We start from the raw sequence: 25,719 nt of genomic DNA, 5'->3' as shown, positions 1-25,719 counted from the left end.
CTCCCGGGCGGGTGTGCTGGCGGTGCTGTCCCCGCCCAGCCCCGCTGTCCCCGCCCCGCGCCCCGGCGCGGCCGCGCCCCGTTCCCCGCTCCGCTCCCGCCGCTCCGGGCGCTGCCGCCGCCGCGTCCCGGGGCCGCCGAGCCCCTCCCGGCCCCCCCCCGCTCCCCTGCCCCGCTCCCCTCCGGCCCCGTTCCGCTTCCGGGAGCGGTTCCGGTTCCGGGGCCGGCGGGTCGGGTCGGGCCGGGGCCGGTGCGGCTCCGGCGGCGGGGCCGGCGGCGCGGCACGATGGCGGACCTGGAGGCGGTGCTGGCGGACGTGAGTTACCTGATGGCCATGGAGAAGAGCCGCGCCGCGCCCGCCGCCCGCGCCAGCAAGAGGATCGTCCTGCCCGAGCCCAGGTGAGGCCCCGCCGCTGCCCCTCTGCTTGTCCGTCCGTCCGTCCGCTCCCGGCACCGCCACCCCCGGTCCCTTGGTCACCCCTTCCCGGCACCGCTCGCACGCGCCCGCAGGTCACGGACACCTCCCTCACACGTGTGTGCCGGTCACACCTGCCCAGACACACGGACATGGACGCACGGACGTGGACACACACAGATATGGACACACAGGGATGTGGACACACATGCGTCACGCCTGTTGCACAGGCACATGGACATGGACACACACACACACACATCCTGCCAGACACAGTCCCACCCAGCTGTGTGTCCTCTCTGTCACCGCCGCGTCACACCTGCGCACACACACACACATACACACACACCTGTAGCCAGGTGTGCAGAGGGTCACTGTCCCCACTCCCCCTGCCAGACCCCGGTGCTCTCCTGCACCTTCCCTGCCACCTGTGAAGCTCTTTTAAGGGGGACACTCGTCCCCACCCTGCCTTGGGCACCAGTGTGTGGGACACACTGTGATCCTGGCACCCAGCAGTGTGCCACACTTGGGAGGGGACACAAAGGATGGTAGGACTTGCATGCCACCAGGGCCTGGGGACACGGGAAGAGAAGGAGAGGAGGGGTGGGGAGCAGGGGTCCATCCGGGGGCACAGCTGAGCCCCTCTGGTGTGTCCCCAGCATCCGCAGTGTCATGCAGAAGTACCTGGAGGACCGGGGAGAGGTGACATTTGACAAGATCTTCACACAGAAGATTGGTGAGCTGGGGACATGGGAGCTGTGGGGGACATGGGGCACCTGGGCCAGCACCCACAAGCACAGGGGTAAATGTGGGTGGGCTGGGGGCCTACACTAGTGGCCACCATGACAGCAAGAGTGGCCACAGTAATGGCAGTGGGCTTGTGGGGCCAGGCTGGATGGGGTGCCCGGGGGCTGCGCCACGTTCCCCACCCTGTGTCCCCTGCCCTGTCACTTCCCCCAACGCCAGCGCAAACCGTCCAGGGCAGGAAGCGCCTCTCACTTCCTCCTGCCGGCTCCGGCGGTTTCCGGGCACGTCCTCACTGCTCCGGGTGCCCGCCCGTGCCCCTGTCCCCACTGTGCCCCACAGCAGCCCCCGCACTGCCCCGTGGTGTCCCTGGGTGCTGCTCCCCGTGCCAGATGTCTCCTTGTCACCCTGTCACTCTGCCAAGTCCTCACCAGTCCCTGCTTGGCACTTCCCCTTCCCCAAGCCTGGCACTGGGGTGGCAGCAGGGCTGGGCAGGCCCAGGGGATGTCCCCGTGTCCCTTGGCATGGGCTGGGGGGCTGTCACCTCTCACACTGTGACTCTGTCCCTGCAGGCTACCTGCTTTTCCGGGATTTTGCCTTCAACCAGGCTGAGGAGGCCAAGCCCCTGATGGAATTTTACGAGGAGGTGAGACAGGGGGACCCAGGGGACAGTCCCCTGTGTGCACCAGCAGTAGGGTCGGTACCTCCAGGGCCCATGGGCATGGTGCCAAGAGCACCACGTGAGGTGCCGGTGCCTGGGGAGCGGGGAGATACTGTCCCAGGGGATAGGATAACCTTTCCCATGGGACATGGCACCCAGAGGGGCCACAATTCCCAGCGTTCCGTGTGTCCCTTTGCCACTGGAGCTGTCTCCTCTCCAGATCAAGAAGTACGAGAAGCTGGACTCAGAGGAGGAGCGAGCCACCCGCAGTCGCCACATCTTTGACCATTATATCATGAAGGAGCTGCTGGCCTGCTCCCACGTGAGTGCCAGTCCCTCTGTGCCCACAGTGTCCTCAGAGGGAGCTCCAAACCCCCCACAGGCTCCATCCTGGCACCCACATCCCAGCCCTATGGATGGGAGTTCCTCTGTGTATTCCTGCTTCATGCAGCCCTGCCAGGCCGCTGTCCCTTCTGCCCGAGGTGACACAGTCCTGTCCCCCTCACAGCCCTTCTCCAAGAGCGCCACGGAGCACGTCCAGAGCCACCTGAGCAAGAAGCAGGTGCCCCCAGATCTCTTCCAGGTGGGCATCACCTGGGACTGGGAGGGGGTGCTTGCCAGCTGTAATACTCAGAGAGTTAATCCTTAGAGGGGGCTGGGGGTGGCAGGAGTCCCTGAGAGTGGGAGTGGGGTGTCCCAGGAGAAATGGGGACCCCAAGAGATGGTGAGAGGATTCCCAGAACATTGGCAGTGAGGGGGAATTGTTAGTGGTGCCCATGTGGTGGTGGGAGATGGGGGCTGGAGGTAGCAGGGGGTCCTCAGAGGGAGGTGATTTGGATCCTGGATGTCATCCTAGGGGTCCCCAGGGCTGGTGATGTTGGGGTCCCCAGAGACTGAGGTGGCAGAAGCATTCCCAGGGGCCTGGAAGTGGCAGTGAGGGGATGTGAAATCCCAGGGGTGGAGGACACCCCACGTAATGCTGGGATAGGGGTGACCTGGGTGGCCCTAGGGACCCAGCGCTGAGCCCTGTGTCCTCCCCAGCCCTACATCGAGGAGATCTGCCAGAACCTGCGTGGGGGCATCTTCCAGAAATTCATTGAGAGGTGAGCTGGGAGGAAGTTCCTTTGCAGATTGGGGTGTCCCATCCCACTGTCTCCCAGCCCAGAGAGGGACCAGGGCTCTCTACACTGGGAACTCAGGGGTCTTTTCCTTTCCCAAGTGTCCTGGGGGGTGCTCCCTGTCTCCAGACAAATCCACGGAGTCTTTGAAGGGAGTGTTTCTCTGGGATCTCCACTCCTGCCCTTTCTCCTCTTCCTTGCAGTGACAAGTTCACGCGGTTCTGCCAGTGGAAGAACGTAGAGCTGAACATCCATGTGAGCAGGAATCCCTGCCCCTCACCTCCCTGGGAGGGGGATGTGCTTCCAGGGAGCCTCTGTGTCCCTCACCTGGGAAAAATGGGGCAGGGGTGTCCAGGCTCATCCCAGTCTCCTCCTCACCCCTCCAGCTCACCATGAACGACTTTAGCGTCCACCGAATCATCGGCCGCGGCGGCTTCGGGGAGGTCTATGGCTGCCGGAAAGCGGACACGGGCAAAATGTAACGGGAATGTTCCGGAACAGAGGGCCCCACCTGGGATTTCGGGGTGCTGGGGAGTCCCAGTGGCATTGCTGTGATGACACGTCAGGGGGGCTGCGGGAATATTGTCATGGCTACAGGCAGCCGGGGCTGGCAGGGACGTCACGGCTGTGGGTGGGAGCTGGGTGCTGGCCCTGCTGTGGGGACGTGGTGGCTGCAGGGACTCCGTGCTCACCCCCCAGGTACGCCATGAAGTGCTTGGACAAGAAGCGCATCAAGATGAAGCAGGGCGAGACGCTGGCCCTCAACGAGCGCATCATGTTGTCCCTCGTCAGCACTGGGGTGAGGGGACACGGGTGCTGGGCAGGGGACGGGGACAGGGACAGGGACAGGGAGGGTGACCCAGTGTCTCCTGCCAGGACTGCCCGTTCATCGTGTGCATGTCCTACGCCTTCCACACTCCCGACAAGCTCAGCTTCATCCTCGACCTCATGAATGGTGAGACCCTGGCCCTGAGGCACTCCCAGGGCACGGAGCCCCCTGCCCACACCTGCTCCAGGTGACAGCCGGTCCCTGTCCCCACAGGGGGGGACCTGCACTATCACCTGTCCCAGCACGGCGTCTTCTCGGAGGCAGAGATGAGGTTCTACGCAGCCGAGATCATCCTGGGCCTGGAGCACATGCACAGCCGCTTTGTGGTGTACCGTGACCTCAAGGTGACCCACCCCACCTGCAGGACATCCCCAAGCCTTTAGAAACCCCTCCACCGCCCCGTGGGCACCCACAGGTGTCACAAACCCCACCAGAGCCCTCAGAACGCTGTGGGTGCTCGCCAAGCCCAGAGGGCACCCTCAGGTCTAATGGACACCCCAACAGCAAAATCCACGGGCACCCTGAGACTTCGGGGCCACAGACACCCCCAAATCCCACAGAGCCCCCCAGGCTCACCACCTCCTTATCCGTGGGCCACTCTGGGGCTGAGGGTGTCACCCGCTGTCTCTGCAGCCGGCAAACATCCTCCTGGACGAGTTTGGCCATGTCCGCATCTCTGACCTGGGCCTGGCCTGCGACTTCTCCAAGAAGAAGCCCCACGCCAGCGTGTGAGTGTGCCCACACCCCTGCCCGCCCTGCCCCCCCGCCCGGGGCGGCCCCTGACCCCCCTGTGCCCCCTCCCCAGGGGCACCCACGGGTACATGGCGCCGGAGGTGCTGCAGAAGGGGGTGGCCTACGACAGCAGTGCCGACTGGTTCTCGCTGGGCTGCATGCTCTTCAAGCTGCTCCGGGGGTGAGTGTGGGCTCAGCTGGGCACAGCTGGACACAGCTGGACACTGCTGAGCCCCCTCTCCCTCCACGCCACAGGCACAGCCCATTCCGGCAGCACAAGACGAAGGACAAGCACGAGATTGACCGGATGACGCTCACCATGGTGGGTGTGGGCACTGAGGGGACTGTGGGCAGGGCATGGGCACCCCTGCCATGGCACCCACTGGTCTGGGGGGCACACGGGGGGACAGGGACAGCTGGTCTTTGCCTGGAGCACATGTTTGTGCCCATCTGTGTGTCACTGCATGTCACTGTCCCCACTCATGTGTGCTCATGGAATCTCCCACAGGCTGTGGAGCTGCCAGACTCCTTCTCCCCAGAGCTGCGCTCCCTGCTCGAGGGGCTGCTGCAGCGGGATGTCAACCGGCGCCTGGGCTGCATGGGGCGAGGGTGAGTGTCCCCAAGGCTCCCAGGGATGGGGCAAGGTGTGCTGGCACAGCCGCCCTGCAGCCACGCTCACCCACCCTCCTCCCTCCACAGGGCGCAGGAGGTGAAGGAAGAGCCCTTCTTCAAGGGCCTGGACTGGCAGATGGTGTTCCTGCAGAAGGTGAGGGTTGTGTGCCCATGGCTGGGGACAGGGACAAGGACACAGATATGGGCAGTCACCCCTCTGATCCCATTGCTGCCCACAGTACCCGCCGCCCCTCGTCCCACCCCGCGGTGAGGTGAACGCGGCTGACGCCTTTGACATCGGCTCCTTTGATGAGGAGGACACCAAGGGCATCAAGGTACCGGGCACAGGGGCTGAGTGTCAGGGCGTGGGGTGTCCTGCAGCCCCTCACCCCGGTATCCCACCCTGCCCAGCTGCTGGAGAGCGACCAGGAGCTGTACCGCAACTTCCCGCTCACCATCTCGGAGCGCTGGCAGCAGGAGGTCACCGAGACCGTCTTCGACACTGTCAACGCCGACACGGACAAGCTGGAGGCTCGCAAGAAGGCCAAGAACAAGCAGCTGGGCCATGAGGAGGGTGAGTGGGGCCGGGGGCCCCACCCTGAACCACCCCTGGCCACATCCCAGGTGCTTATCCTGCCTCCATGTGATCCCAGAGTATGCCATGGGCAAGGACTGCATCATGCACGGCTACATGGCCAAGCTGGGCAACCCCTTCCTGACGCAGTGGCAGCGCCGCTACTTCTACCTCTTCCCCAACCGCCTGGAGTGGCGCGGGGAGGGCGAGTCGCCGGTAAGGAGGGCACGGCACCAGGGGCTGAGGGGTGGGGGCCGCCTGGGGGGACCCCGGTGAGGGCACGGGGGACCGGGCTGAGCCTGTCCCCCCAGCAGTCCCTGCTCACAATGGAGGAGATCGACTCGGTGGAGGAGACACAGGTGAAGGAGCGCAAGTGCATCCTGCTCCGCATCCGCGGGGGCAAGCAGTTCGTGCTGCAGTGCGATGTGAGTGTCCCCCCCCAACCTCTGGCTGCTGGCCACCTCCCGCCGCCTACTAGCCATCCCCTCTTGCTGGCCACTGGCCTGTATGTTTTGTCCTTCAAGCCGTGCCAGGGCATCAATACTGAAAACACGGGGAAACCCCACAGCCCTGGCACTCTGGGGAGGACCAACCACCCTGTGCCCTGCCCTGTCCCCGCTCCTGACGCAGTTCCCTGCCCCGCAGAGCGACCCCGAGTTGGTGCAGTGGCGGAAGGAGCTGCGGGACGCACAACGCCAGGCGCAGCAGCTGCTGCAGAGGGTGCCCCGCATGCAGAACAAGCCCCGCTCTCCCGTGGTGGAGCTCAACAAAGTGCCGTTCATCCAGCGCTCCCCCAACGGGCTCTGACCCCTCCCCGCACCCCCTTCCCCCTTCCCACCCCGCCTCTAATTTATTGGGTTGGGTTCTCGCGTGTCCCCCGCTCTCCGTGTGCCGGGGGGGGTGTAGGGGGGACACACGCCCGGTGCCGCTGTCACCCGGGGGCGCGGCTGCGGTGACGCCACCGGTGCCGGGCACACGGCCTGGCACCTCCTCCCCGGTGTGCCCCCCGGTCCTCCAGGAACTCTCCGGCTCAGATGAAGGCAGCCCCCGTCCCTCCCGCCCGCTTCCCAGTGCCGTGTCTGCCAAAGGGCCTGGCGGGGACCCCCAGGTGGCATTTCCCCCCCTCCCTGCGCGGCTGTGCCCGTCCCGTGGGTGACAACCCCTCGTGTGTGTGTGTGTGTGGCTGTGTGTGAGTGTGTGCCCAGGGGGACCCCTTGTAAATACTGTGCCACGGGTCCCCTGCACGCCCGGCTCTGCCGCTGCCCCTCCCCAGGGCACCCCCAGCTCCCTGCCCTCCCTCCTGAAGAGAAAGGAGCAGGTGGGACCCCCTTAAATCAGCCACAGGTGGGCATAGGGGTGCCCCGTGCCCCCCCAGTCCCTGGCAGCATCTGTAAATATTGGTCTCTGGTCGCTCTGCTCCCGGGACTGGGGCAGCACCGGGCAGGGGTGGCACTAGGCAGGGCCGGGGCAGTGGGTGAGTGAGGTTTTCATGAGCAGAGATGTGAGAATGCCAAAAAAAAGAAGAGTTTTTATAATAAAAAGATAGAAAAACACCATCCGGCTCCACCTCACTGCGTGGGGGACAGATGTCTCAATGCCTGCTGACAGTGGCATGGAGTCCTTGTCACCTCCTGTGGCGTAGGGGCTCCCTGTATGTCCCCCTATGGACACACCAGCACTTTGGGGACATCCCGGAGCATCCCCAAGCCCCACAGGATGGGGGTCCCGGGCCAGCGTGGGCTGCTGGGGATTGCGTCCCCCGTTGCTGCGCTGTCCCCAGGGATGATCTTGGCTGTCGCTTGTCACCAGGCAGTGCAGGTGCCACCTCTCCTGCCCCACACCCTGCCTGCAGGCAGCGTGTCAGGGCGCGGCGGAGCCGGGCTGGTGCTCCGGCATTCCTGGGGAGCGGCAGGGCAGGGCCGGGATGGGATGGGATGGGATGGGATGGGATGGGATGGGATGGGATGGGATGGGATGGGATGGGATGGGATGGGATGGGATGGGATGGGATGGGATGGGAAGGGAAGGCTAGTGGGTCCCTGGTTTCAACCCCGATGGGAGGGATGAGAGGGGCTGTGTCCGGTGCCGGTTCCAGTCTCATTCCGGGTGCTGCTGCAGTGGCGGTGCCCACAACCATGGTGCCCGGTGCCGGTGCCGTTCCCAGTGTCTGCCCTCGTTCCAGGTGCCGATAACGCTTCCAGTGCCCCGCTCCCGATACGTCGTTCCCTTTCCCGTGCCCGGTGCCCGTTCCCCTTCCTGGTGCCCCGTTCCCGTTCCTTTGGCCATTCCCGTGCCCGGTGCCAACGCCCGTTCCCTTTTCCCGTCCCTTTCCCGCTGCCTGCTCCCGGTGGCGATGCCATCCCCTTTTCCCGCTGCCATTCGCCGCCGCCGGTGCCGTTGCCTGTTGCCGGTGCCCGGTGCCCCGCCCCGCGCCGCCGCGCTGCGCCGCCGCCGCCCCCGCGCAGCCATTGCGGGCAGGCCCCGCGCTGCGGCCCGGTCCGTCCGCCCCGGCGGCCCCGAGGACATGGTGCCGGGATGGCCCGGCCCGCCGAGACCTTCCCGCTGCACCGGCTCGTCTGGCACAACCGGCACCAGGCGCTGGACAGCGCCCTGCGCGCGGGGACGGTGGGAACGGCGCCGGGGAGCGGGCACCCCCCACGCACCGGCACCGGGAACGGGAGCGGGCGGGACGGGAGGGGAAGGAGGGAGAACGGCGGGGCCCGCAGCGCGGGGGTGGGGGGGACTGGGAGCGCTGGGAATGCTGGGGGGGACTGGGAGCACGGGGGGAAACCGGGAAGGCTCCGCACGGGGCGGGGGGGTGGGGATGCTGGGAGGACTGGAAGGAGCGGGAGCGCTGCTGAGACTGGGAGCACTGGGAGATACTGGGAGCACTGCGGAGACGGGGAGCCTTGAGGGACTGGGAGCTCTGGAGGGAGACTGAGAGCGTTAGGAAAGGCTGGGGACGCAGGGAACTGGGAGCACTGGGAAGAAGACTGGGAGCATTGCAGAGGGACTGGAAGCGCTAGGGGAGACTGGGGGTACAGGGGACTGGGAGAACTGGGAGCACTGGAGATACTGAGGGCACAGGGGACTGGGGGAGCCTGGAGGGAGGCTGGGAAGAGTGGGAGCACGGGGAGCTGGCAGCATTGGGGGGGGGGGGGGGAGGGACAGCACTGGATGCATTTTTGGGGAGTGGGGGTGCGGGAAGAAGACTGGGAGTGGTGTGGGGGCTGGGAGTATCAGGGGAGACTGCGACTCAGGGGAGTGGTGGCACTGGAAGGACTGGTGGCACTGGAAGGACTGGTGGCACTGGAAGGACTGGTGGCACTGGAAGGACTGGTGACACCGGGATAATAAGAGACTGTAGCACCGAAGCCCTGGAATCAACTGGGAGCTCTGGGATGGGGTTAGCAGCACTGGGAGAAGAGGGGGCTGGGAGCACCAGGCCTTGCGAGCATGGGGAACACAGGGGAAGCACTGGGGGGCACTGGGGTGGCACGGGGAGGGGGCAGTGACCCCAACACCCTTCCAGCACGACGTGGAGCTGACGGACCCACGTGGCCGGACGCCCCTGGAGCTGGCCGTGTCTCTGGGCCACCTGGAGTCGGTGCGGGTGCTGCTGCGGCACAACGCCAACGTGGGCAGGGAGAATGCCAATGGATGGACGGGTACAGGAGCACCACGGGGGCTCGGGGACACCATCCAGGGGTGCGGGTGGCCTCTGGCTGATGGCAACCCGTGTCCCCAGTGCTGCAAGAGGCGGTGAGCACGGGGGACCCCGAGATGGTGCAGCTGGTGCTCCAGTACCGTGACTACCAGCGGGCAACGCGGCGCCTTGCCGGCATCCCCGAGCTGCTCAGCAAGCTGCGGCGGGTACAGCCCCCAAGAACTGCACCCTGCACCCCAAAGCTCCCCAGGAACACCCACCAGCCCCATCCCTTCACTCAAGAAGCTCCCCATCTCTCCAGTGACTCCAGCAGAGACCCCCCAAGTCTCCTCAGGACCCTCTGTCTCCTCCATGACCTCACTCTTTCCCCGAGGACACCCTGGTTATCCAACCCCACTTCACCAAATCACCCTGATCCCCACCCAGGACCCCAACAAGGTCCCCATCCCTGCTCTCCAAACTTCCCGTGTCCCTCGTGGTCTGAGAAGGGACCCCCAATTCGCCCCAGAAGCCCCCATTGACCCCCTGCTTATCCTTTTCTTCTGGGACTCACTGTTTATCCTTCCCTGTGGACCTGCACTAATGACCCCACTCTCTCTGATCCCCACCCAGGACCCCAATAGGGACCCCCATCCCTGCTCCCCAGATTCCCCCCCACCCCAGTGACTCCAGCAGGGAGTTCCCAGCCCCTCCACATCCCCCACCATGCTCCTCATCCCTTCCAGGCATCCGACTTCTACGTGGAGATGAAGTGGGAGTTCACGAGCTGGGGTGAGCGTGGCCGGGCTGGGCGGGGAAAGGGGGTCCCCAGGGGCCCCCAGCCGTGGGGCTGAGGGGTCCCTGTGCCCGCAGTGCCCCTGGTGTCCAAGGTGTGTCCCAGTGACGTGTACCGCGTGTGGAAGCGCGGCGAGAGCCTGCGGGTGGACACCACCCTGCTGGGCTTCGAGCACATGACGTGGCAGCGCGGCCGCCGCAGCTACATCTTCAAGGGGGAAGGTCAGCTCCAACCCCCCCGCGGCCCCTCAGTCACCTTGGGGAGCCCCCAGGCCCCCTGCACCATAAGCACACCCCTGTAAGGACCTGTCTGGATTCCCTGGGGGCCCTCCAGTCTTTGTGGGCAGCCACGGACCCCTTGCACTATGAGTACACCCCTGTAAAGACCCCAGATTCCCTACAGGGACTGCCCTGGAGATCCCCCAGACCCTCTGCACTATAAATGCTCCCATAAGGACCTCTCAGATCCCCTCCAGGGCCAGGTGGGATTCCAGTTCCCCCCTCCCAAGAGGAACACCTCAGTTCTTTCACATGTATCAGGGACCCCCAGATCTCCCCAAGGAAAACTCAGTTCTCCCTTCCTGAGGGAACCACCCCAGCTCCTACATGTACGAGGGACCCCCGATCCTCCCAGCCCCCCAGATCCCAGGGGATGTCACGGGGGGCCGGGTGCTGACCCCTCCGGTGTCCCCACGCAGACGAGGGGGCCGTGGTGATGGAGGTGGACCATGACAAGCAGGTGGTGTACACGGAGACGCTGGCGCTGGCCCTGCACGAGCCCGAGCTGCTGCTGGCGGCCATGCAGCCCACTGAGGAGCACGTGGCCGGGCGGCTCACCTCTCCCATCGTCTCCACACACCTGGACACCCGGAACATCGCCTTCGAGAGGTGGGAAGGGGAGCACCCAGCGGGAAGGGGCCGTGCGAGGGGGAGGCGCAGGCAAAGGGGAAGGAAATGTGGTGCAAGAGGGTGAGCTGAGGCCTCCCTGCTCCGCCAGGAACAAGTCTGGGATCTGGGGCTGGCGCTCGGAGAAGATGGAGGTGGTCAGTGGCTACGAGGCCAAGGTGAGCAGGAAGCCAGGGAGGGGCACTGGGGACACCCTGGGGTGTGGCAGGCCTGACGGTGTCCCCACACAGGTGTACAGTGCCAGCAACGTGGAGCTGGTCACCAAGACCAGGACGGAGCATCTCTCTGACCAGGACAAGTCACGCAGCAAAGGTGACAGCCCTGTCAGCCCATCAGGGGGCCTGTACACGGTGGGGACATGCCACCCCTCCTGGGTGGCACAGGTGTTAGGCGTGGGACACTGTGAGTGTGACGTGTCAGGTATGGGACACGCAGGGTGTGGGGAGTGACATGTCAGGTATGGGAAACTGTGGGACTAATATGACAGGCATGGGACAGTGTGTGGGGTGTCACCCATGAGGGATGTGACTGGTGACAGCCCTGGGAGTCCCTCCAACTGCCCACACCTCACCCCTGCACCCCACCTCGTCCCCCAGGCTCCAAGACCCCCTTCCACTCCTTCCTGGGCATCGCGCAGCAGCACGGCACCCACAACGGGGTGAGTGGCCAATCCAGGGGTCCCTGGGGAAACTGGGGGGTCTCCAAGGGGGCTGAGCAGTGCTGGTGTCCCCACAGACACCTGTCCTGCAGGCTGCCAGCCCCACCAACCCCACGGCCATCACCCCCGAGGAGTACTTTGACCCCCACTTTGACCTGGAGACCCGCAACATCGGGCGCCCCATCGAGATGTCCAGCAAGGTGCAGAGGTGAGGCCACCACCCCAGGGTCAGGACCTATGGGATGGTGACAGAGTCCTCGGGGCTGTGCCACTTTTGTGCTCGGGGGTGTGGCCAGGGCGGTGGCACTGGGGTGGTTCTGGTGGCCGGTGGCCCTGCCAGGTCCCCGTGCCCACGGTGGTGTCCGGGCAGGTTCAAGGCGACGCTATGGCTGTGCGAGCAGCACCCGCTGTCGCTGGCAGAGCAGGTGACACCCATCATCGACCTCATGGCCATCTCCAACGCCCACTTCGCCAAACTCCGTGACTTCATCACCCTCAAGCTGCCCCCTGGCTTCCCCGTCAAGATCGGTGAGAGGGAAAGCTTAATTTGGGGCAGGATTAGTAGGGGCAGGAATTCATTTGGGCCTCAATTGACCCCTGTACCCACAGAGATCCCACTGTTCCACGTGCTCAATGCCCGCATCACCTTCAGCAACCTGTGTGGGTGTGACCAGCCCCTGGGCTCCGTGCGGATCTGTGCCCCTCAGGAGCCCTCCGGCACCCACCCCCCTGGCACCCAGCCCTCCGGGCCCAGAGGTGAGGCTGGGGGGTCAGGGGGGTACTGGGGGTGCCGGGATTCCATGGATACAGAATGGGGTGGGCGTGGGTGGAGCGTGGGGTGATGTGGGGCAGCTTGGGAAGCCATGGGGAGCTGCGGGGTGCCGTGGGGACACCCGAGGGTGCTGACGGCTCCCCGTGCGTGGCAGCATGGCCATTCCCATGCGAGGTGGAGGCGGGCGTGTTCGAGGTGCCGGCGGGGTACACGGTGCTGGGCGCGGGGCGCAGCGAGCCCCTGCGGGACGAGGACGACGATCTGCTGCAGTTCGCCATCCAGCAGAGCCTGCTGGACGCAGGCACCGAGACCGACCAGGTGTGGCCACGCCCCCTCACCTGGACACGCCCCACATGCACCTGGACACGGCCCTAACGTGTGGCCGTACCCCACAGGTGACCATCTGGGAGGCGCTGACCAACACCCGCCCTGGCGCGGAGCCGCCGCCCTACGATGAGGACCTGCAGCTGGAAAGGTGAGGGTCCAGCTGTGGGGGCGTGGCCTGGGGTGCCACACCCACATCACCTGGGCAGGACAGGGGTTAAGGTGTCAGGGTGGGGCAGGTACAGGGTCCGTGGGGGTTGGAGGGGCAGGGGTTAAAGGTGTCAGGGTGTGGTCTGGGGAGGGGCTGAACAGGGAGGAGCTTCTTGCTGCCCAAAGGCTGTGGTCATAATGGGCGCGTCTAAGCGCAGGTGTGGGTGTGGCTGGCAGCTGGGCGGGGCATGTGGGAGAGGCGTGGCTCTCCAGGCCTTCTAAGGGCTGTGAAGGAGGTGTATCCAGCAGGGGTGGGGCACCGGTGTGCCAGAGGGGGTGTGGCTCCCAGGACATGGCCGTGGCCCCGCTGCTGTCCCCTTCCCAGGGCCTTGCAGGAGAGCATGCTGCTGCAGGCCGGGCCCAGCGCTGAGCCCCCGGCCGCCGGGAGCCCCCCCGGAGCGGGTGGCGGGAGCCCCCCGGGCCCCCCCGGCTACGGCAGCTTCGCGGAGCAGCTGCGCCTGGCCATGGCGCTGTCGGAGCGGGAGCAGGAGGAGCGGGAGCGGCGGCGGCGTGAGGAGGACGAGGAGCTCCAGCGCATCCTGCGCCTCTCCCTCACCGAGAAGTAGCGCCCCGGGGCGCTTCACGCCGGCACAGGGACGTCCCACGCGGGGACGGGGTGTCCCATGTGGGGTCACCCCACGCACAGACCCAGATGTTCTGCGTGGGGACGCCCCTTGCAGGGATAGGGACACCCCACCCGGGGAACACCCCAGTGTGGGCACTGTCCCACACCGGGATGCCCCAGCGCGGGCACAGCCCTGCCTGGGGAGCAGCCGGTGGTGTCGGGATGGCCCCCCCACGATGGCGACCCCCCTGATGTGGGCACAGCCCCCGCGCAGGGAATTTGATCCAGGGATCCTCCTACCCCTAGGACCCCCAGTCCAGGGCTCTTCTCCCACCAGGCTCAAACCTCAGCCCAGGGACCCTCACCTGGGGACCACCGATCCAGGGAGACCCCTGTGCCCAGGACCCGTCCCTAGGGACCCCCTCCTCTTTGGTGTTGGACTGTGACCCCATGGGGGGCAGGACGGACCTGGGGGTCCCCATGAGATGCAGATGACCCCTATTTTAAGGCACTGCAATGTGGGGAGGACTGCTGGAGGACCCCCAGGCCTCGTCCTTTGGGGCAGTGGGGGGCAGAGGGGCCCCAAATGTCTGTACATATACATATATTATATATATATATATATATATATATACACACACGTGTGTCTGTGCCTGGGGGTGATGGGTGGGGTGCCACAGGGGTGGAGCCTGGGAAAAGGGATGGATCCTACAGGTAAGGTGGGGCTCAGGTGATGGGGCTCATACAGTAAGCGTGTGGGTGGCACTAAAGGGCTGCTCCTCTTCAGCTCGCCCCAAATCTGGCCCTGTGCCCCCATCCCTGGAGCAGGGATTGATTTGTTTTGTTTATATTACTTGGGAAAAGACCCCTGCCCAGGGAGGGGGAGTTTGTCTGGGCACCCGTGGGGTCACAAGGGGCTCACTGGGGGTGACCTGGTGGGGACACTTCAGGATTCCCACCTGCTGAAGCCTGGGGTGACCCCTCGGGGGTTCCACAATTTCTGGGGACCTGGAGAAGGCATCATCCGTTCTGGGCGCCTGGGGGAGGGTCCCAAGTGCCACTTTCGGAGGACTTGGGAGTGTCTCAAGTGCTGGGCCGTCAATCCTGCCTTGTCCCCACGGATGTGGGGCCTGGGGGGCTCCGGGGCACCGGGGAGGTGCCGCTCTGAGGTAGGGCAGCCTGGGGGTCCCGCCTGCGGTGTTTCCGTGGCGGGGGGAGCTGTGCCGTGCCAGGACGTGCCCGGGGCCGTGCCCGCTCCCGCTCCCGTTCCCGTCCGGGCGGGGCAGCGGCGGCGCTTCCTGGTGCGGGGGGGCGGCGCGGCGGGGCATGGCGCTGGTGACGGTGCGGCGGGCGGGGGGCTCCGCAGGGGGCCCCGCGGTGAGTGCGGCCCCGGGACGGGCGGGGACGGGACATCCCGGCAGGGGTGGGAGGGGGGTCCCGGAGTCCCGGGAAGTCCCGCTGCGGGCTGGCACGGCGCTCCCGGGGGAGTACGGGCTGCCCCAGAGCCGCGGGGGCCCCGGTGCGGGAGTGCGGGGTGGGCCGGGGGGTCCCGGTGTGGGGAGTGCGGGCTGCGCGGGGGTTTCTCGGAGCCCCGGGGGTTCCCGGTGCTCTCGAAGGTGCCGCTGTCCCGGGGGGTGCCAACGAAGGGATGAAGGTTGCTGCGGTCGCTCCCGGTGCGGGGTCATCCCAGGCGCTTCCGATGGGGTTTTGCCGGGAGTTTAGCGGGAGCCGAGCTGTCCTCGGCACGCTTTGGAGATCCCTGTACTCCCGGCGGGGGCTTCTCCGTAGTTAAGGGAGGAATATAGAGGTGTGGATGGCGAAGGAGGGGTGGGGGGGGGTGGGGGGGTTGTCCCAGGTAGCTCCCACTTTCCCCAGTGTTCCCAGTCCCTTCGCTGTCCCAGTGTCCCCCAGTGCCCCCCAGAGTAACCACTGGGCCTTTTTTGGGTATTCCTCCCTGGCCGCCCCTTCCGGCACTTTCATCGAGCCAGGGATGAGGAGCACAGGGATAGGACACCCTCCCTGCCATCCCAAGGGGAGTCCTCGTGGGCCTGTCTCCACAGTGGGACCCCCAAAGGGTCCCTACGCCCCCCGTGGGGCCCCCACACTCTTTGGGGGGTGGGGGGAGTGGGGGGTAGGGGGTCACTGGACTGTGGTGTCCATGCTGGTGGGAGCTTGTGGGACCCCCGAGCCTGGTCACATTTCCCCCAGGAACTGCCTCCTAATTTGCAGGAGGAAGATGCTCCCAGACGTAGACAGCTGCAGCGAAGGTGAGAGGGGGTTCTGAAACCTTGGGGTGGGGGGGACACAGTTTCCCCCCCTTGGGAGAGCACTCTGGGGGAGCCCTGGGTGCTCAGGACCATCCTGCCCCCCAGGCAGAGCTTCGTCATGGTCAAGGGGGCAGCACGGCTGCTCTCTGTGGAGGAGCCCCCCCCGGCCGAGCCCCCCCCGGCCGAGCCCCCCCCGGCCGAGCCCCTCGGCCAGGCCCCGGGACAGCAGGAGCAGCACCTGCACCTCATGATGCAGCTGCTGCGCCCCCAGGATGCCATTCGGCTGGTAGGACATGGATCCCCCCTCCAGGAACATGGGGATGGGATGGGGACAGGGAAAGAGATGGATGGGACCAGGAATGGGGACAGGATGAGGATGGGATAGGGATGGGGTCAAGATGGGGAGAGAAAATTGACAGGATGGGACAGGATGGCTGGACTGAGGATGGGGTGGAATGAAGGTGGGAACAGGATGGGGATAGCACAGGACAGGAGAGGAGTGGGATGGAAACAGGAACATCGAGTAGGGGAATGAAATACGGATGGGATGGGGACAGGATAGGATGGGATGGGGATAGGGATGGGATGGGAAGTGGGATGAGGAGGGGATATGGCCCAGCCTGACGCTGCTCCCCGGTCACTGGGAGCACTGGGAAGGGGCAGATCCCCCCTCTGATGCCCACCTTTCTGGCAGGCGGTGCGGCTGGAGTCGGCGCGGCCGCGGCGGGTGCGGTACCTGCTGGTGGTGCGGTCGGAGGAGGCGGGAGCCGAGGCGGAGACGGCACTGCTGGGAGTGGATTTCGCCCACGAGGGGTGAGCGGGGTGCGGGGGGGGGCCCGGGGGTGGCATCGGCACCCCCTGACCTCTGCCTGCCCCAGGGCCACCCTCTGCACCCTGGGCATGGTGCTGCCCCTCTGGAGCGACACCCAGGTGTTCCTCGACGGCGACGGGTAAGGGTGGGACAGAATTTTGGGACAGGGAGGGGCTTAGAGGGGTCGGGGTGCCCACCCTGACCCACGTATGTCCCCATGATGCCCAGGGGTTTCAGCGTGACATCAGGGGGAGAGACACGCATCTTCAAGCCCATCTCTGTGCAGACCATGTGGTGAGAGAGGCCCGGATGTGACCACGGGGGGCATGGGGACCACCCTGAGCACGGGGGGTGAAGGTGGCACAGTGAGCACAAGGGGGGTGGCACCACCTCGAGGACTGGGGACGTGGGCACTGCCATGGGCACAGGGGATCTCAGCTCCACTACAGACACGGGGGATGTGGCACTGCTACGAACACAGGTGATGCTGTCACCATCCTGGTGTCGCACTGTATTAGGAATGGCAAAGCACGATGCTGACTCTCTTCTGGGTTGCACAAGAGCGCAAGTTTAATTATTCCAGATCTTCTTTTATAGACAGGTCCAAGAGGTAAAACTCTCATTGGTCATTAAACCAACACATCACCATCACTGGTCAATTTGGAACAACACCCCTTGACTGTTTCTTACAAGGAAACTACAAGGATCCAAACAATACCTGCAAATGTTTTCCTTCTCTAAGGACTGTTTGGATTTCTCCATATGATTTCTCAGGCCAGAGTGAGAACTTTGTTTGACTTAGTTTCACACAGGCTCTGTGCTCCCCTGCCTGCTTTCTTACAATCAGCATCCATAATCCTGGGTATGGGGATGTGGGCACCACGCTGGACACAGGGATGTGTGCACGGGGCATTTGGCTATCACCATGGCCACCACCATGGGCCCCTGGGCACAGTCATGGGGAAGGAGCTGGGGAGAGTTTGGGTGGCACCCACAAGCTGGGGACAACCAGTGAGGGGGACATAGCTGTTCGGGTGGTGCTGGGGTGGCAGTGGCAGTGCAGGGGTGGCAGGTGCTGTGCGGCAGGGCCGTGCTGCAGGAGCTGCACCGCGCCTGCGAGGATGCGGCCCGCGGCGGGCACATCCCCGGCGGCCCCGCGCTGGCCTGGGCCCGAGACTACGCAGCGGCGCTGAGCTCGGAGCAGAGCTGCCTCAACGAGTGGCTGGCCATGGCCGACCTCGAGTCCGTGCGCCCCGCCTCGCCCACGCCCCTCCGGTGAGCTCCCTGCAACGCCCCCGCCACACCCCCCAGCCTGCCAGCCAATGGCTGCTGCGCCTGGCAGGGCGTGGCCTGGGTGGGGCAGGTGACACCTGTGACAAGGCGGTGCCGGTGCCAGGCCAGCGATGCCGGAGCTTTCGGAGCAGGCAGTGCGGGCGCTGCTGCGGGAGGTGATGGCCGCGGCCGACCTGGAGAACGTCACGTCCAAGGAGGTGGGTGGCACCTGGCAGGGTGTCTTGGGGACGGGCAGGGCCGGGCAGGGCCGTCCCTCACCCAGGGTGGTGCCCAGGTGCGGGAGGAGCTGGAGCGGCGCACGGGGCACAGCCTGGCCGAGCACAAGGATTTCATTGACAACGAGATGCTGCTGGTGCTGGCACAGATGGATCGGCCTTCCCGGGTCTTCCCGCACCTCTTCCTGGTGGGCAGCGGGGTGGGCAGGGTGGGCGGGGTGGGTGGCAGTGTCCCCTTCCCTCACTGCTGTCACCACGCAGGGCTCCGAGTGGAACGCAGCCAACCTGGAGGAGCTGCAGCAGAACAGGTGAGCATGGGGTGGCACTGTCGTGGGGCAGCATGGGGTCATCATAGGGTGCCCCTGGGGTGTCACTCGTGTCACTAAAGGGTCACCCACATCCTGAATGTGGCGCGGGAGATCGACAACTTCTTCCCGGCGCTGTTCACGTACATGAACGTGCGGGTGTACGACGAGGAGGCGGCCGAGCTCCTGCCCCACTGGAACGACACCTTCCTCTTCCTCTCCCGTGTCCGGTCAGTGGGCACAGGGGGTGGCACCACCGGGGACATCGGGGGGCACAGAGGGGCAGGGCCTGGAGGTGGGGTAGGGGAGAGGGGGACATGGGAAGGGGTCTTGATAACTGAGTTGCTGGGGTGCACTGGGAGCTGAGGAGTGCTGGGGCACGGGACCCTTGGGGAGCAGTGGGGTGACTGGGGACATGGGGAGCCCTGGGGACACTGGGATGGCTGGAGGATGCTGGGAGCCCTGGAGATCCTGGGACGGCTGGGGGATACTGTGAGCCCTGCGGACACGGTGTCCCTGGTGACTCTGGGGTGGGTGGGGCACGCTGGTAGCTCTGTGGACACAGTGTCCCCGAGAGCCCCCCGTGCCATGGTGTCAGCAGTGGGTGCCACAGGGCGGCAGGAGGCCGGGCACTGGTGCATTGCCGGATGGGGCTCAGCCGCTCGGCCGCCACGGTGCTGGCCTACGCCATGAAGGAGTTCGGGTGGCCCCTGGAGCGGGCACTGCGGCACGTCCGGCACTGCCGGCCCGGAGTCCTGCCCAACCCGGGCTTCATGCGCCAGCTCGACTTCTACCAGGGCATCCTGAGTGCCAGGTGGGTGGGGACAGGGTGGGGACAGGTGGGTGGGCACAGGTGGATTGGGACAGGTGGGTGGGGTCTGGCATAACCACATCGCTATGGGATAAGAGGGTAGGGCCTGTTATCACCACACCCCTCTGTGTGGAATTGGGTGGGGCTTCTGTGGCCACGCCCTACCCAAAAAAGTTGTGCGTTTTGTGGGGGAGGAGCCTATGGGAACCCCACCCTGCCGAGTGGGTGTGGCTCCCAGCAGGGGGTGTGGCCGGGTGCTGATTGACAGGTCTTGGCAGCCGCTACAGCAGCCTGTGGGAGCCCCGGGAGGCCGAGCAGGCGCCGCACCCCAAGGAGGACACCACGAGGGACACAAGTGGCCTGTCCCCTCTGGCCTCCCCGCTGGCGTCCCCGCAGCCCTCTGAGGAGGAGGCAGCTGGTGGGGGGCTGCTGGGGGCCTCCCGGCGCCCCCGCATCTCCCTGTGCTCTGTCATGCGGAGCATCAGCCTGCTGGAGCCCCCCGAGCTGCCGGGAGAGCCCCTGGCCGGGGAGGTGAGCAGGGGTAAAGGGATGGGGGGTCCAGCTGTGGGGTAACAGCAGCACGGGATTACCCTGCTGTCCCCTCTCAGGTGTTTGAGGCCACGGAGGAAGCAGGGGCTCCCTCCTCGAGGTCACGACCTTCGTCCCGCCCGCGCGGGGTGGTGCGCCAGGCCAGCCTGGATGGTGGCCCCGCCCCGTTTTGTGACCACACCCGTGGTGATGACCACACCCGGTGCCACACCCATGCACCTGGCCACGCCCACACTGATGAACCCACTCTTTAATTGTGGGGGCATGGGACAGCGCCTCTTCGCTGCCATAGCAACAAGGGGAGGGGCGTGGCGGACGCCGGAGGCGTGGCCAACGGGCCGGTACGTCCCGCCCACGTCCCGCCCTCAGCCGGGGGTTGAGAGGTGCCCCTGCCTCAGCCCCACACGCACAAACACCGACACCGCTCCTGCACTGACAATAAAGTGTGGAAATGGCATCCCCCGATAGCTTTGTAATCCTGAGCATCTGGGGGGTAGGGTGCTGTCAGTAGGGACCAGAGTGAACGCTTTGGGGCCACCGGGCGGGCACAGGGACCCAGCGGCGCCATGTTCTGCGGCACAAAGGAAACCACAACTCCCGGCGGCCTTTGCGCGAGATCAACTTCCGGCCTGCCATGGCAACCGTCGTGGCCTAGGCCTGGACTGGCGCCTAGACTGGGATCAGGCCTCTGGAATTGGTGCTGGAAGCAGGACCGGGGCAGTCCCGAGGCCCGGCAGCGGAGGACTGAAGCACACAGCTCGCTGTGGCAGTGGCAGAGGGGAAAGCCGCGTGCTCCCCCCGCCACCCCGTGAAATGATGTCAACCCCTTCCCACTATGGCGTCCCTTCATGTTATGTCACCCCTGACGCACAGGACACCTTCCACTAGCCCAAGTTGCGTCAAGCCCCGTCCAACCAGGCCTTGGACACTTCCAAGGATGGAGAAGCTGCAGCTTCTCTGGGCAATCTGCGCCAGGGCCTCACCACCCTCACAGGGAGGAATTTCTTCCCAAAATCCCACCTAAACCCACCCACCCAGTGAATGAGATTCCTGGCTGGAACTGCCCCTGAGGCTTCTGCTGTCCATCTCCTTGGGTTGTTCCTGCGGCTGAAGCCATTCCAGACACTTCCCCCTTTCCCGGGATACCCACCAGGTTGGGACTGACCCTCTGTGAAGGAAGGAGGATCGGACTCTCCCTCCTTCTTCCCACCAGGAGGACACAGCCCTGGGTTGGCTGGGTGCATGGTGTTTATTTCTTGGGAGTCCACCTAAACACCTCCATCCTGTGCCCAGCAGAGAAATTATGTTCCTGTAGAGATATCCAAGGGACTGCAGCTCCAACAGCGGGACCCCAGATCCAGATGGATAACACAATCCAGAGGGTCAGGAACCTGCAGGGCAAGTTGGATGGGAGTTGTGAGTGGCCCCCCACCCATCCCACCCTATCCTACACTGTTCCAAATTACTGCTGCCTCCGACGCTCCATTACAGCCTTGGGATAGAAACAATTTATTTATTGATAAAGCAACAGAAAGAGCTGGTGAATTAAGACATTGATAACCTGAGTAATTAACAGACATGTCCTGTCATTTACGGTTCTGCACGTAGCAAAGCTGCTAATTAGGGCTACTAAACATATAAATCCCAAAGGACAGTGTCATTCTTCCCACCCCACTGCTGAACATGTCCACAATCCACAGCCACCTGCCTCACCTCGCTATGCCCACTTTCACCTCATTTTATATCTCATTCTTCATTTTTTCATCCCATTCTTGAGGAAAAAAATCCCACCTCCCTTTCTCCACCCAAAACCAGATTTTTCTCCCTGGGTCCCATCTGTGCGGCATCAAACTGTGTGGCTTGGACACCCCATCTAGCTTTTTTGAGTGGGGGATGCAACTCCCTTCCCTCCCCCTGAACTCCAATGGCTTCGCCCCACCCCGTGCCCCCCCCGACAACACATGGCACCCCTTCATTGGCTCACACCAGCTTTAATCCACCCGTTGTCCCTGGAATAGGGTCTGGGGGCGTCCGGAATGGTCCCCCCCTCTCTCTCGGTGCGGCGGCTCAGAGATCATACTCGTGCCAGAGGCTGCGGGGGCACAAGGGGGGTCAGCGGGAAGGGCGAGGGGCACCGGGAGAGGATGCCCTGTGCCCCCCGCCCACCGACCCGACCCGTCCCGTCCCGTTCCACCCCACACCCACCTGTAGGTGACATCGGGGTTGTCCCGGTACTCCAGGAGGGCGTCACGGATGGGGCCAGGGGGGCTCAGCCCCAGCTCTTGTGCTCGCTCCCAGCGCTGCAGGCGGGTGATCCCTGCGGGACACTGGAGGCTCAGCGGGGCCGGGGGGGAAGCCGGGGCCACCGGGACAACCGGGGAAACCAGGGCTGCTCACCGCTGCAGGGTCCGTATTCCCAGGAGAGATCGAAGCGCCGCAACATCTCCAGGAGCGCCGGGTCCGGGGTGGGCTGCGAGGGGGCGTGGGGACAGTCCCGCACCTTCACCTGCACCTTGTCCTTGTTCTTCTTGTCCTTGAGCCTGCCCGGGAGTCGCCCCGGGCCCCGCCGCCGCCGCCGCGGGAAGGAGTCGGTGATGCGCCGGGGCTGCTCCATTGCCCTGCGCGACATGGAGCTGGCACGGCGCCGCCAATACCGGGAACCGGGCGGGACCCGCCGCTACCGGGAACCAGCGGGACGGACCCGCCCCTGCCCATGGCCGGGCGGAAGCGGCGGGGCCGGGCTGGGCAGCTGGCTACGGGCACCCTCGGCCAGTGCCACCCTCGCGGTGGTCCCGGTCCCCCGCCCCCCTCGGCACCCCCCGGTTGTCCCGGGGTGCTGTCAGCCCCCAGTTGTCCCTGCCACCAGCCGCACTGTCACCCCCGCGGCAGTTCCTGTCACCCTGAGAGCACTGTCACCTCCATCCCAGTGTTCCCTGTTCCTCTGGCACTGTCATCCGTGTCAGTGACTGTAACCCCAGGCACTGCCACACCCGAGCTGTGCGCACTGCCTCCTGGCATTGTCACTCCTGTTACTGTCCCCATCAACTCAGGCACTGTCACCGCTGTGGTTCTCCCTGTCCCCCTGGACATTGTCACCCCAATCCCAGCACTCCCCATCACCTTGGACACTGTCACCCCCCCGTCTGTCCTCATCAGCCCGCCAAACCGTGACTCACGCTGTGACACTGTCACTCTCTGCCCTGTCCCACCGTCCTGTGTGTCACTATCCGTCCCTCCAGTGCCCGCCAGTCCCACCCCCAGCTGTGGTGACACCGCCCCGGTTGAGGGGGCAACACTGCAGGTGCCACCAGAGCAGATTTGCCTGAGGCTTTCAGCCCTCCCTTGGGGAACTGAGAATAACTGAGATGCGTGCCCTGGAATGGGGTGACTCCCAGGGGACCCCGCTCTGTGCCTCAGTGGTGACAAGTGAGCCACCAAGCTGTGTCACCGCTGTAACGGTCAGTGCTGGGGGGACACAGAAAACCCCAGAGCAGCCATCAGAGACTCCACATCGCTGTTTAATTTGAGGTGGGCACAGAGAGGGGACAGCGGGGCCTCAGGGCCCGTCCCTGTCCAGGCCGGGATTGTGCAGGATGTAGCGGCAGACCCCAGGCAGGCGCTGGTGGCCCAGCAGCTCCTGCAGCTGCTGCATGGGCCGGTTCCAGAGCGCCGTGTGCCCGAACGTGGGGAACCCGCGGGACTGTGCCCGCTGCGCCGCCACCGTCAGTACCACCTGCATGTGGCCGCACCGCCGGTGCTCGGGCAGCGTGTAGCTGTGGGTGCCCGTCCCGAAATGATCCGTCAGCACCCAGGCGATGGGCTGCCCGCTGCTGTCCTGCAGGCAGACTTGCGGGAAGCGCCCCAAAATCTCAGCCAGGTAGCGCCGGCTGCGGGCATTCCCCCCGTAGGGCCATGTGTCGTTGAGCAGGTCCACGTGTGAGGGGCTCAGGGAGCCGATGCGCACCCCGGGGGCTGGCCTGGGCAAGGCAGGGTTCAGTGGGGGGCTCAGGAGTGTCCCCATGTGGGGACAAGGGTGGGGGGCTCTCACCGGGGCTCAGGCATGGTGCTGGGGTCAGGGTGCCAGTAGGAGTAGTACTCGACGATGTCCAGCTCCACACCCTTCCTCCCTGCCAGGTCCTGGGACACTGTGGCCAGCCCGTCCTGTAGCCCTGGGGATGGGGATGTCACGGTGTCCTGTTCCCCCTGCACCCCACCATCCCTGTCCCCGGCCCCTCTATGTGACCCCAGTGGCCTCCTCAGTGTCCCCAGCCCCAAACCCTATTCCCAGCACCCAGATCCCTGCTTCCAGTGTGCCCAGTACCCCAATCCTTCTCCCAGCATCCCCAAGTACAACCCCAGTGTTTCCCAGTATCCTCAAGGACCCACAAATCCAGCTGCAATGCTTCTCAGTGCCCCAAACATCCCCAAGTCCAACCCCAGTACCCCCCAGGACCCTGCTTCCAGGGTAGCCAGCAGTGCATTCCCTGATGCTCCCCAGCACCCCAAAATCCAACCAAGATGCTCCCCAGCACCCCTAAATCCTACCCCAATGCTTCCCATCAAACCCCACCCCAGCACACCAAATCAGGCCTCCAGTGCTCCCGAGCACCCAAACACCCATCCCCAGTGTCCCCCAGCAGCCCAAATTCCCTCCACCAGTACCTCCCAGTTCCTCCAACAGCTCTCCCCAGTGTCCCACGCTCCCAGTGCTGCCCAGCACCTCTCATAGCATGTCCATCCCTCCCCAGGACCCCCCCAGGACCCCGGTGTCCCCAAGCCACCAATGAGGGTGAAGGCAGCGTCCCAGTGCAGGCAGCCGGGGGTCTCCAGCAGCGCCCGGTACGCCCCCAGGTCCCGGTAAAACCCTGCCTGTGTGTTCCAGTAGCCGTTGTTCACTGGCACCTGGGGGCACCCATAGGTGCTCTGAGCACATCTGGCACGTGCCAGGGCACCGTGTCACCCCCCTCCTGCAGTGCCCCATGTCCCCACTGGCCACCTCTCCACTGGGCCGGGCCAGCACAGCACCAAATTCAGGCCACTTGTCCACCAGCACCTCAAACTGGCCAGGGTTGCCCCGGTTGATGTTCAGCACTGCCCCAAAGACCTGGGGGAAAAGGGGGTCAGCAACGTGGGACAAAGAGGGGACAGATTTGGGTCAGGGATGGGGGCTTTCCATCTCCATGTGGGGGACATGGGGGCAGATGTAGGGTCAAAGCTGAGGGGAGAGGGGCAGGTGTGGGGAACAGGGTGGCAAAAGGGTCCCTAATGACACAGAGGTCCCCATCACCAGGGTAGGAGGTGGGTGTGACACTGGGGTCCCTGTCACCAGCAGGGAAAAGGGCAGGGGTGGTATTGGGGTCCCCTCACTGCACAGGGCAAGGGGGATATTGGTGTCCCCATCACAGCAAGAGATGAGTGATATTGGTCCCAGTCATGGCACAGTGCAGGGGTGACAGCAGAGTCCCTGTCACTGGCAGGGTGGGGGTAGCATTGGGGCTCCTATCATGGCACAGGGCAGGGGTGACAGAGGGGTCCCCATCACCGGCAGGGCAAGGGGCAGGCTCTTCCTCAGGATCCCCTCCAGACGCTGCAGCTGGGCTGGGCACGTCAGGATCTTCATTGTCCTGCTGAGAGACCCTCAATAACAGGGGGACAGGACCACCGGACACGGCCCCTGTCCCTCTCCCCATCCCTTTTCCCATGGTCCCCAGCTCCTCCAGCACTCACTCTGCAACAATCCTGCGTCCGTGGGTTCTGGGGCACCGTGGACTGGGAGTCTGGAGACTGCGTGGCACTCGGTGACAATGGTTACCACCAGCTGTCACGGGCCAGCGAGTGCCCCCTGCCTTGGGGGGCAGCGGGCAGGGTCCATCCTGTTGAACACCGGGCACCAGGCCAGCCCTGGGGA

The 25,719-nt window shown here is 65.1% G+C and overlaps 5 protein-coding genes across 9 annotated transcripts; 3 read left to right on the top strand and 2 right to left on the bottom strand.

Moving 5' to 3' along the window:
- Positions 1–235: 235 nt before the first annotated feature.
- On the top strand, positions 236–7,199 carry GRK2 (G protein-coupled receptor kinase 2). 2 transcript variants are annotated; one of them, XM_088057651.1, is made up of 21 exons: positions 236–398; positions 1,074–1,150; positions 1,731–1,804; positions 2,040–2,141; positions 2,328–2,402; positions 2,861–2,922; positions 3,141–3,192; positions 3,324–3,415; positions 3,637–3,736; positions 3,814–3,892; positions 3,980–4,110; positions 4,400–4,494; positions 4,572–4,679; positions 4,754–4,820; positions 5,007–5,107; positions 5,198–5,264; positions 5,350–5,445; positions 5,522–5,684; positions 5,764–5,900; positions 5,999–6,109; positions 6,330–7,199. In XM_088057651.1, the coding sequence occupies exons 1-21, from the start codon at positions 286–288 to the stop codon at positions 6,489–6,491; spliced, it is 2,064 nt and encodes a 687-aa protein (XP_087913777.1). In that variant the 5' UTR covers positions 236–285; the 3' UTR covers positions 6,492–7,199. The 2 variants fall into 2 exon arrangements, with proteins under 2 accessions (XP_087913777.1, XP_005528999.1); XM_005528942.3 differs by having other exon boundaries at positions 5,996–6,109.
- Positions 7,200–8,150: 951 nt separating this feature from the next.
- On the top strand, positions 8,151–13,689 carry ANKRD13D (ankyrin repeat domain 13D). Its single transcript, XM_014257926.2, has 15 exons — positions 8,151–8,309; positions 9,217–9,352; positions 9,433–9,557; positions 10,077–10,122; positions 10,204–10,347; positions 10,824–11,013; positions 11,123–11,189; positions 11,262–11,343; positions 11,628–11,689; positions 11,767–11,897; positions 12,060–12,217; positions 12,299–12,445; positions 12,616–12,779; positions 12,857–12,936; positions 13,321–13,689. The coding sequence occupies exons 1-15, from the start codon at positions 8,220–8,222 to the stop codon at positions 13,559–13,561; spliced, it is 1,863 nt and encodes a 620-aa protein (XP_014113401.2). The 5' UTR covers positions 8,151–8,219; the 3' UTR covers positions 13,562–13,689.
- A 1,187-nt stretch (positions 13,690–14,876) lies between these two features.
- SSH3 (slingshot protein phosphatase 3) lies at positions 14,877–20,268 on the top strand. Of its 2 annotated transcripts, XM_014257794.2 has the most exons (14): positions 14,877–14,937; positions 15,790–15,827; positions 15,933–16,113; positions 16,522–16,640; positions 16,706–16,777; positions 16,867–16,932; positions 17,725–17,913; positions 18,035–18,128; positions 18,206–18,334; positions 18,408–18,454; positions 18,535–18,681; positions 19,065–19,265; positions 19,541–19,793; positions 19,871–20,268. In XM_014257794.2, exons 1-14 carry the CDS (start codon positions 14,887–14,889, stop codon positions 20,063–20,065), a joined length of 1,782 nt encoding a protein of 593 aa, XP_014113269.2. In that variant the 5' UTR covers positions 14,877–14,886; the 3' UTR covers positions 20,066–20,268. The 2 variants fall into 2 exon arrangements, with proteins under 2 accessions (XP_014113269.2, XP_087913938.1); XM_088057812.1 differs by lacking the exon at positions 19,871–20,268 and having other exon boundaries at positions 19,531–19,790.
- A 773-nt stretch (positions 20,269–21,041) lies between these two features.
- Positions 21,042–23,056, bottom strand: POLD4 (DNA polymerase delta 4, accessory subunit). 2 transcript variants are annotated; one of them, XR_015772930.1, is made up of 4 exons: positions 22,209–22,492; positions 22,017–22,128; positions 21,798–21,903; positions 21,042–21,202 (listed from the first exon to the last, which is right to left on the bottom strand). XR_015772930.1 is itself a non-coding variant. In XM_005528944.3 (4 exons), the coding sequence occupies exons 2-4, from the start codon at positions 22,423–22,425 to the stop codon at positions 21,879–21,881; spliced, it is 354 nt and encodes a 117-aa protein (XP_005529001.2). In that variant the 5' UTR covers positions 22,426–22,429; positions 22,988–23,056; the 3' UTR covers positions 21,311–21,878. The 2 variants fall into 2 exon arrangements, 1 of the variants encoding a protein (XP_005529001.2); XM_005528944.3 differs by lacking the exon at positions 21,042–21,202 and adding an exon at positions 22,988–23,056 and having other exon boundaries at positions 21,311–21,903; positions 22,209–22,429.
- A 255-nt stretch (positions 23,057–23,311) lies between these two features.
- Positions 23,312–25,665, bottom strand: LOC102099283 (glycine N-acyltransferase-like protein 3). 2 transcript variants are annotated; one of them, XM_005528945.2, is made up of 6 exons: positions 25,539–25,665; positions 25,354–25,435; positions 24,808–24,915; positions 24,593–24,713; positions 23,860–23,980; positions 23,312–23,788 (listed from the first exon to the last, which is right to left on the bottom strand). In XM_005528945.2, the coding sequence occupies exons 2-6, from the start codon at positions 25,429–25,431 to the stop codon at positions 23,368–23,370; spliced, it is 849 nt and encodes a 282-aa protein (XP_005529002.1). In that variant the 5' UTR covers positions 25,432–25,435; positions 25,539–25,665; the 3' UTR covers positions 23,312–23,367. The 2 variants fall into 2 exon arrangements, with proteins under 2 accessions (XP_005529002.1, XP_087914093.1); XM_088057967.1 differs by having other exon boundaries at positions 25,354–25,438; positions 25,539–25,613.
- Positions 25,666–25,719: the final 54 nt, after the last annotated feature.

Source organism: Pseudopodoces humilis, chromosome 7 (genome assembly GCF_049639895.1).
Source record: "Pseudopodoces humilis isolate 2021_Gansu_Grassland_sample_001 chromosome 7, ASM4963989v1, whole genome shotgun sequence".
Taxonomy (NCBI): domain Eukaryota; kingdom Metazoa; phylum Chordata; class Aves; order Passeriformes; family Paridae; genus Pseudopodoces; species Pseudopodoces humilis.
The sequence above is the reverse complement of the archived record's forward strand: the minus strand, read 5'-3'. Positions and strand labels throughout refer to the sequence as shown.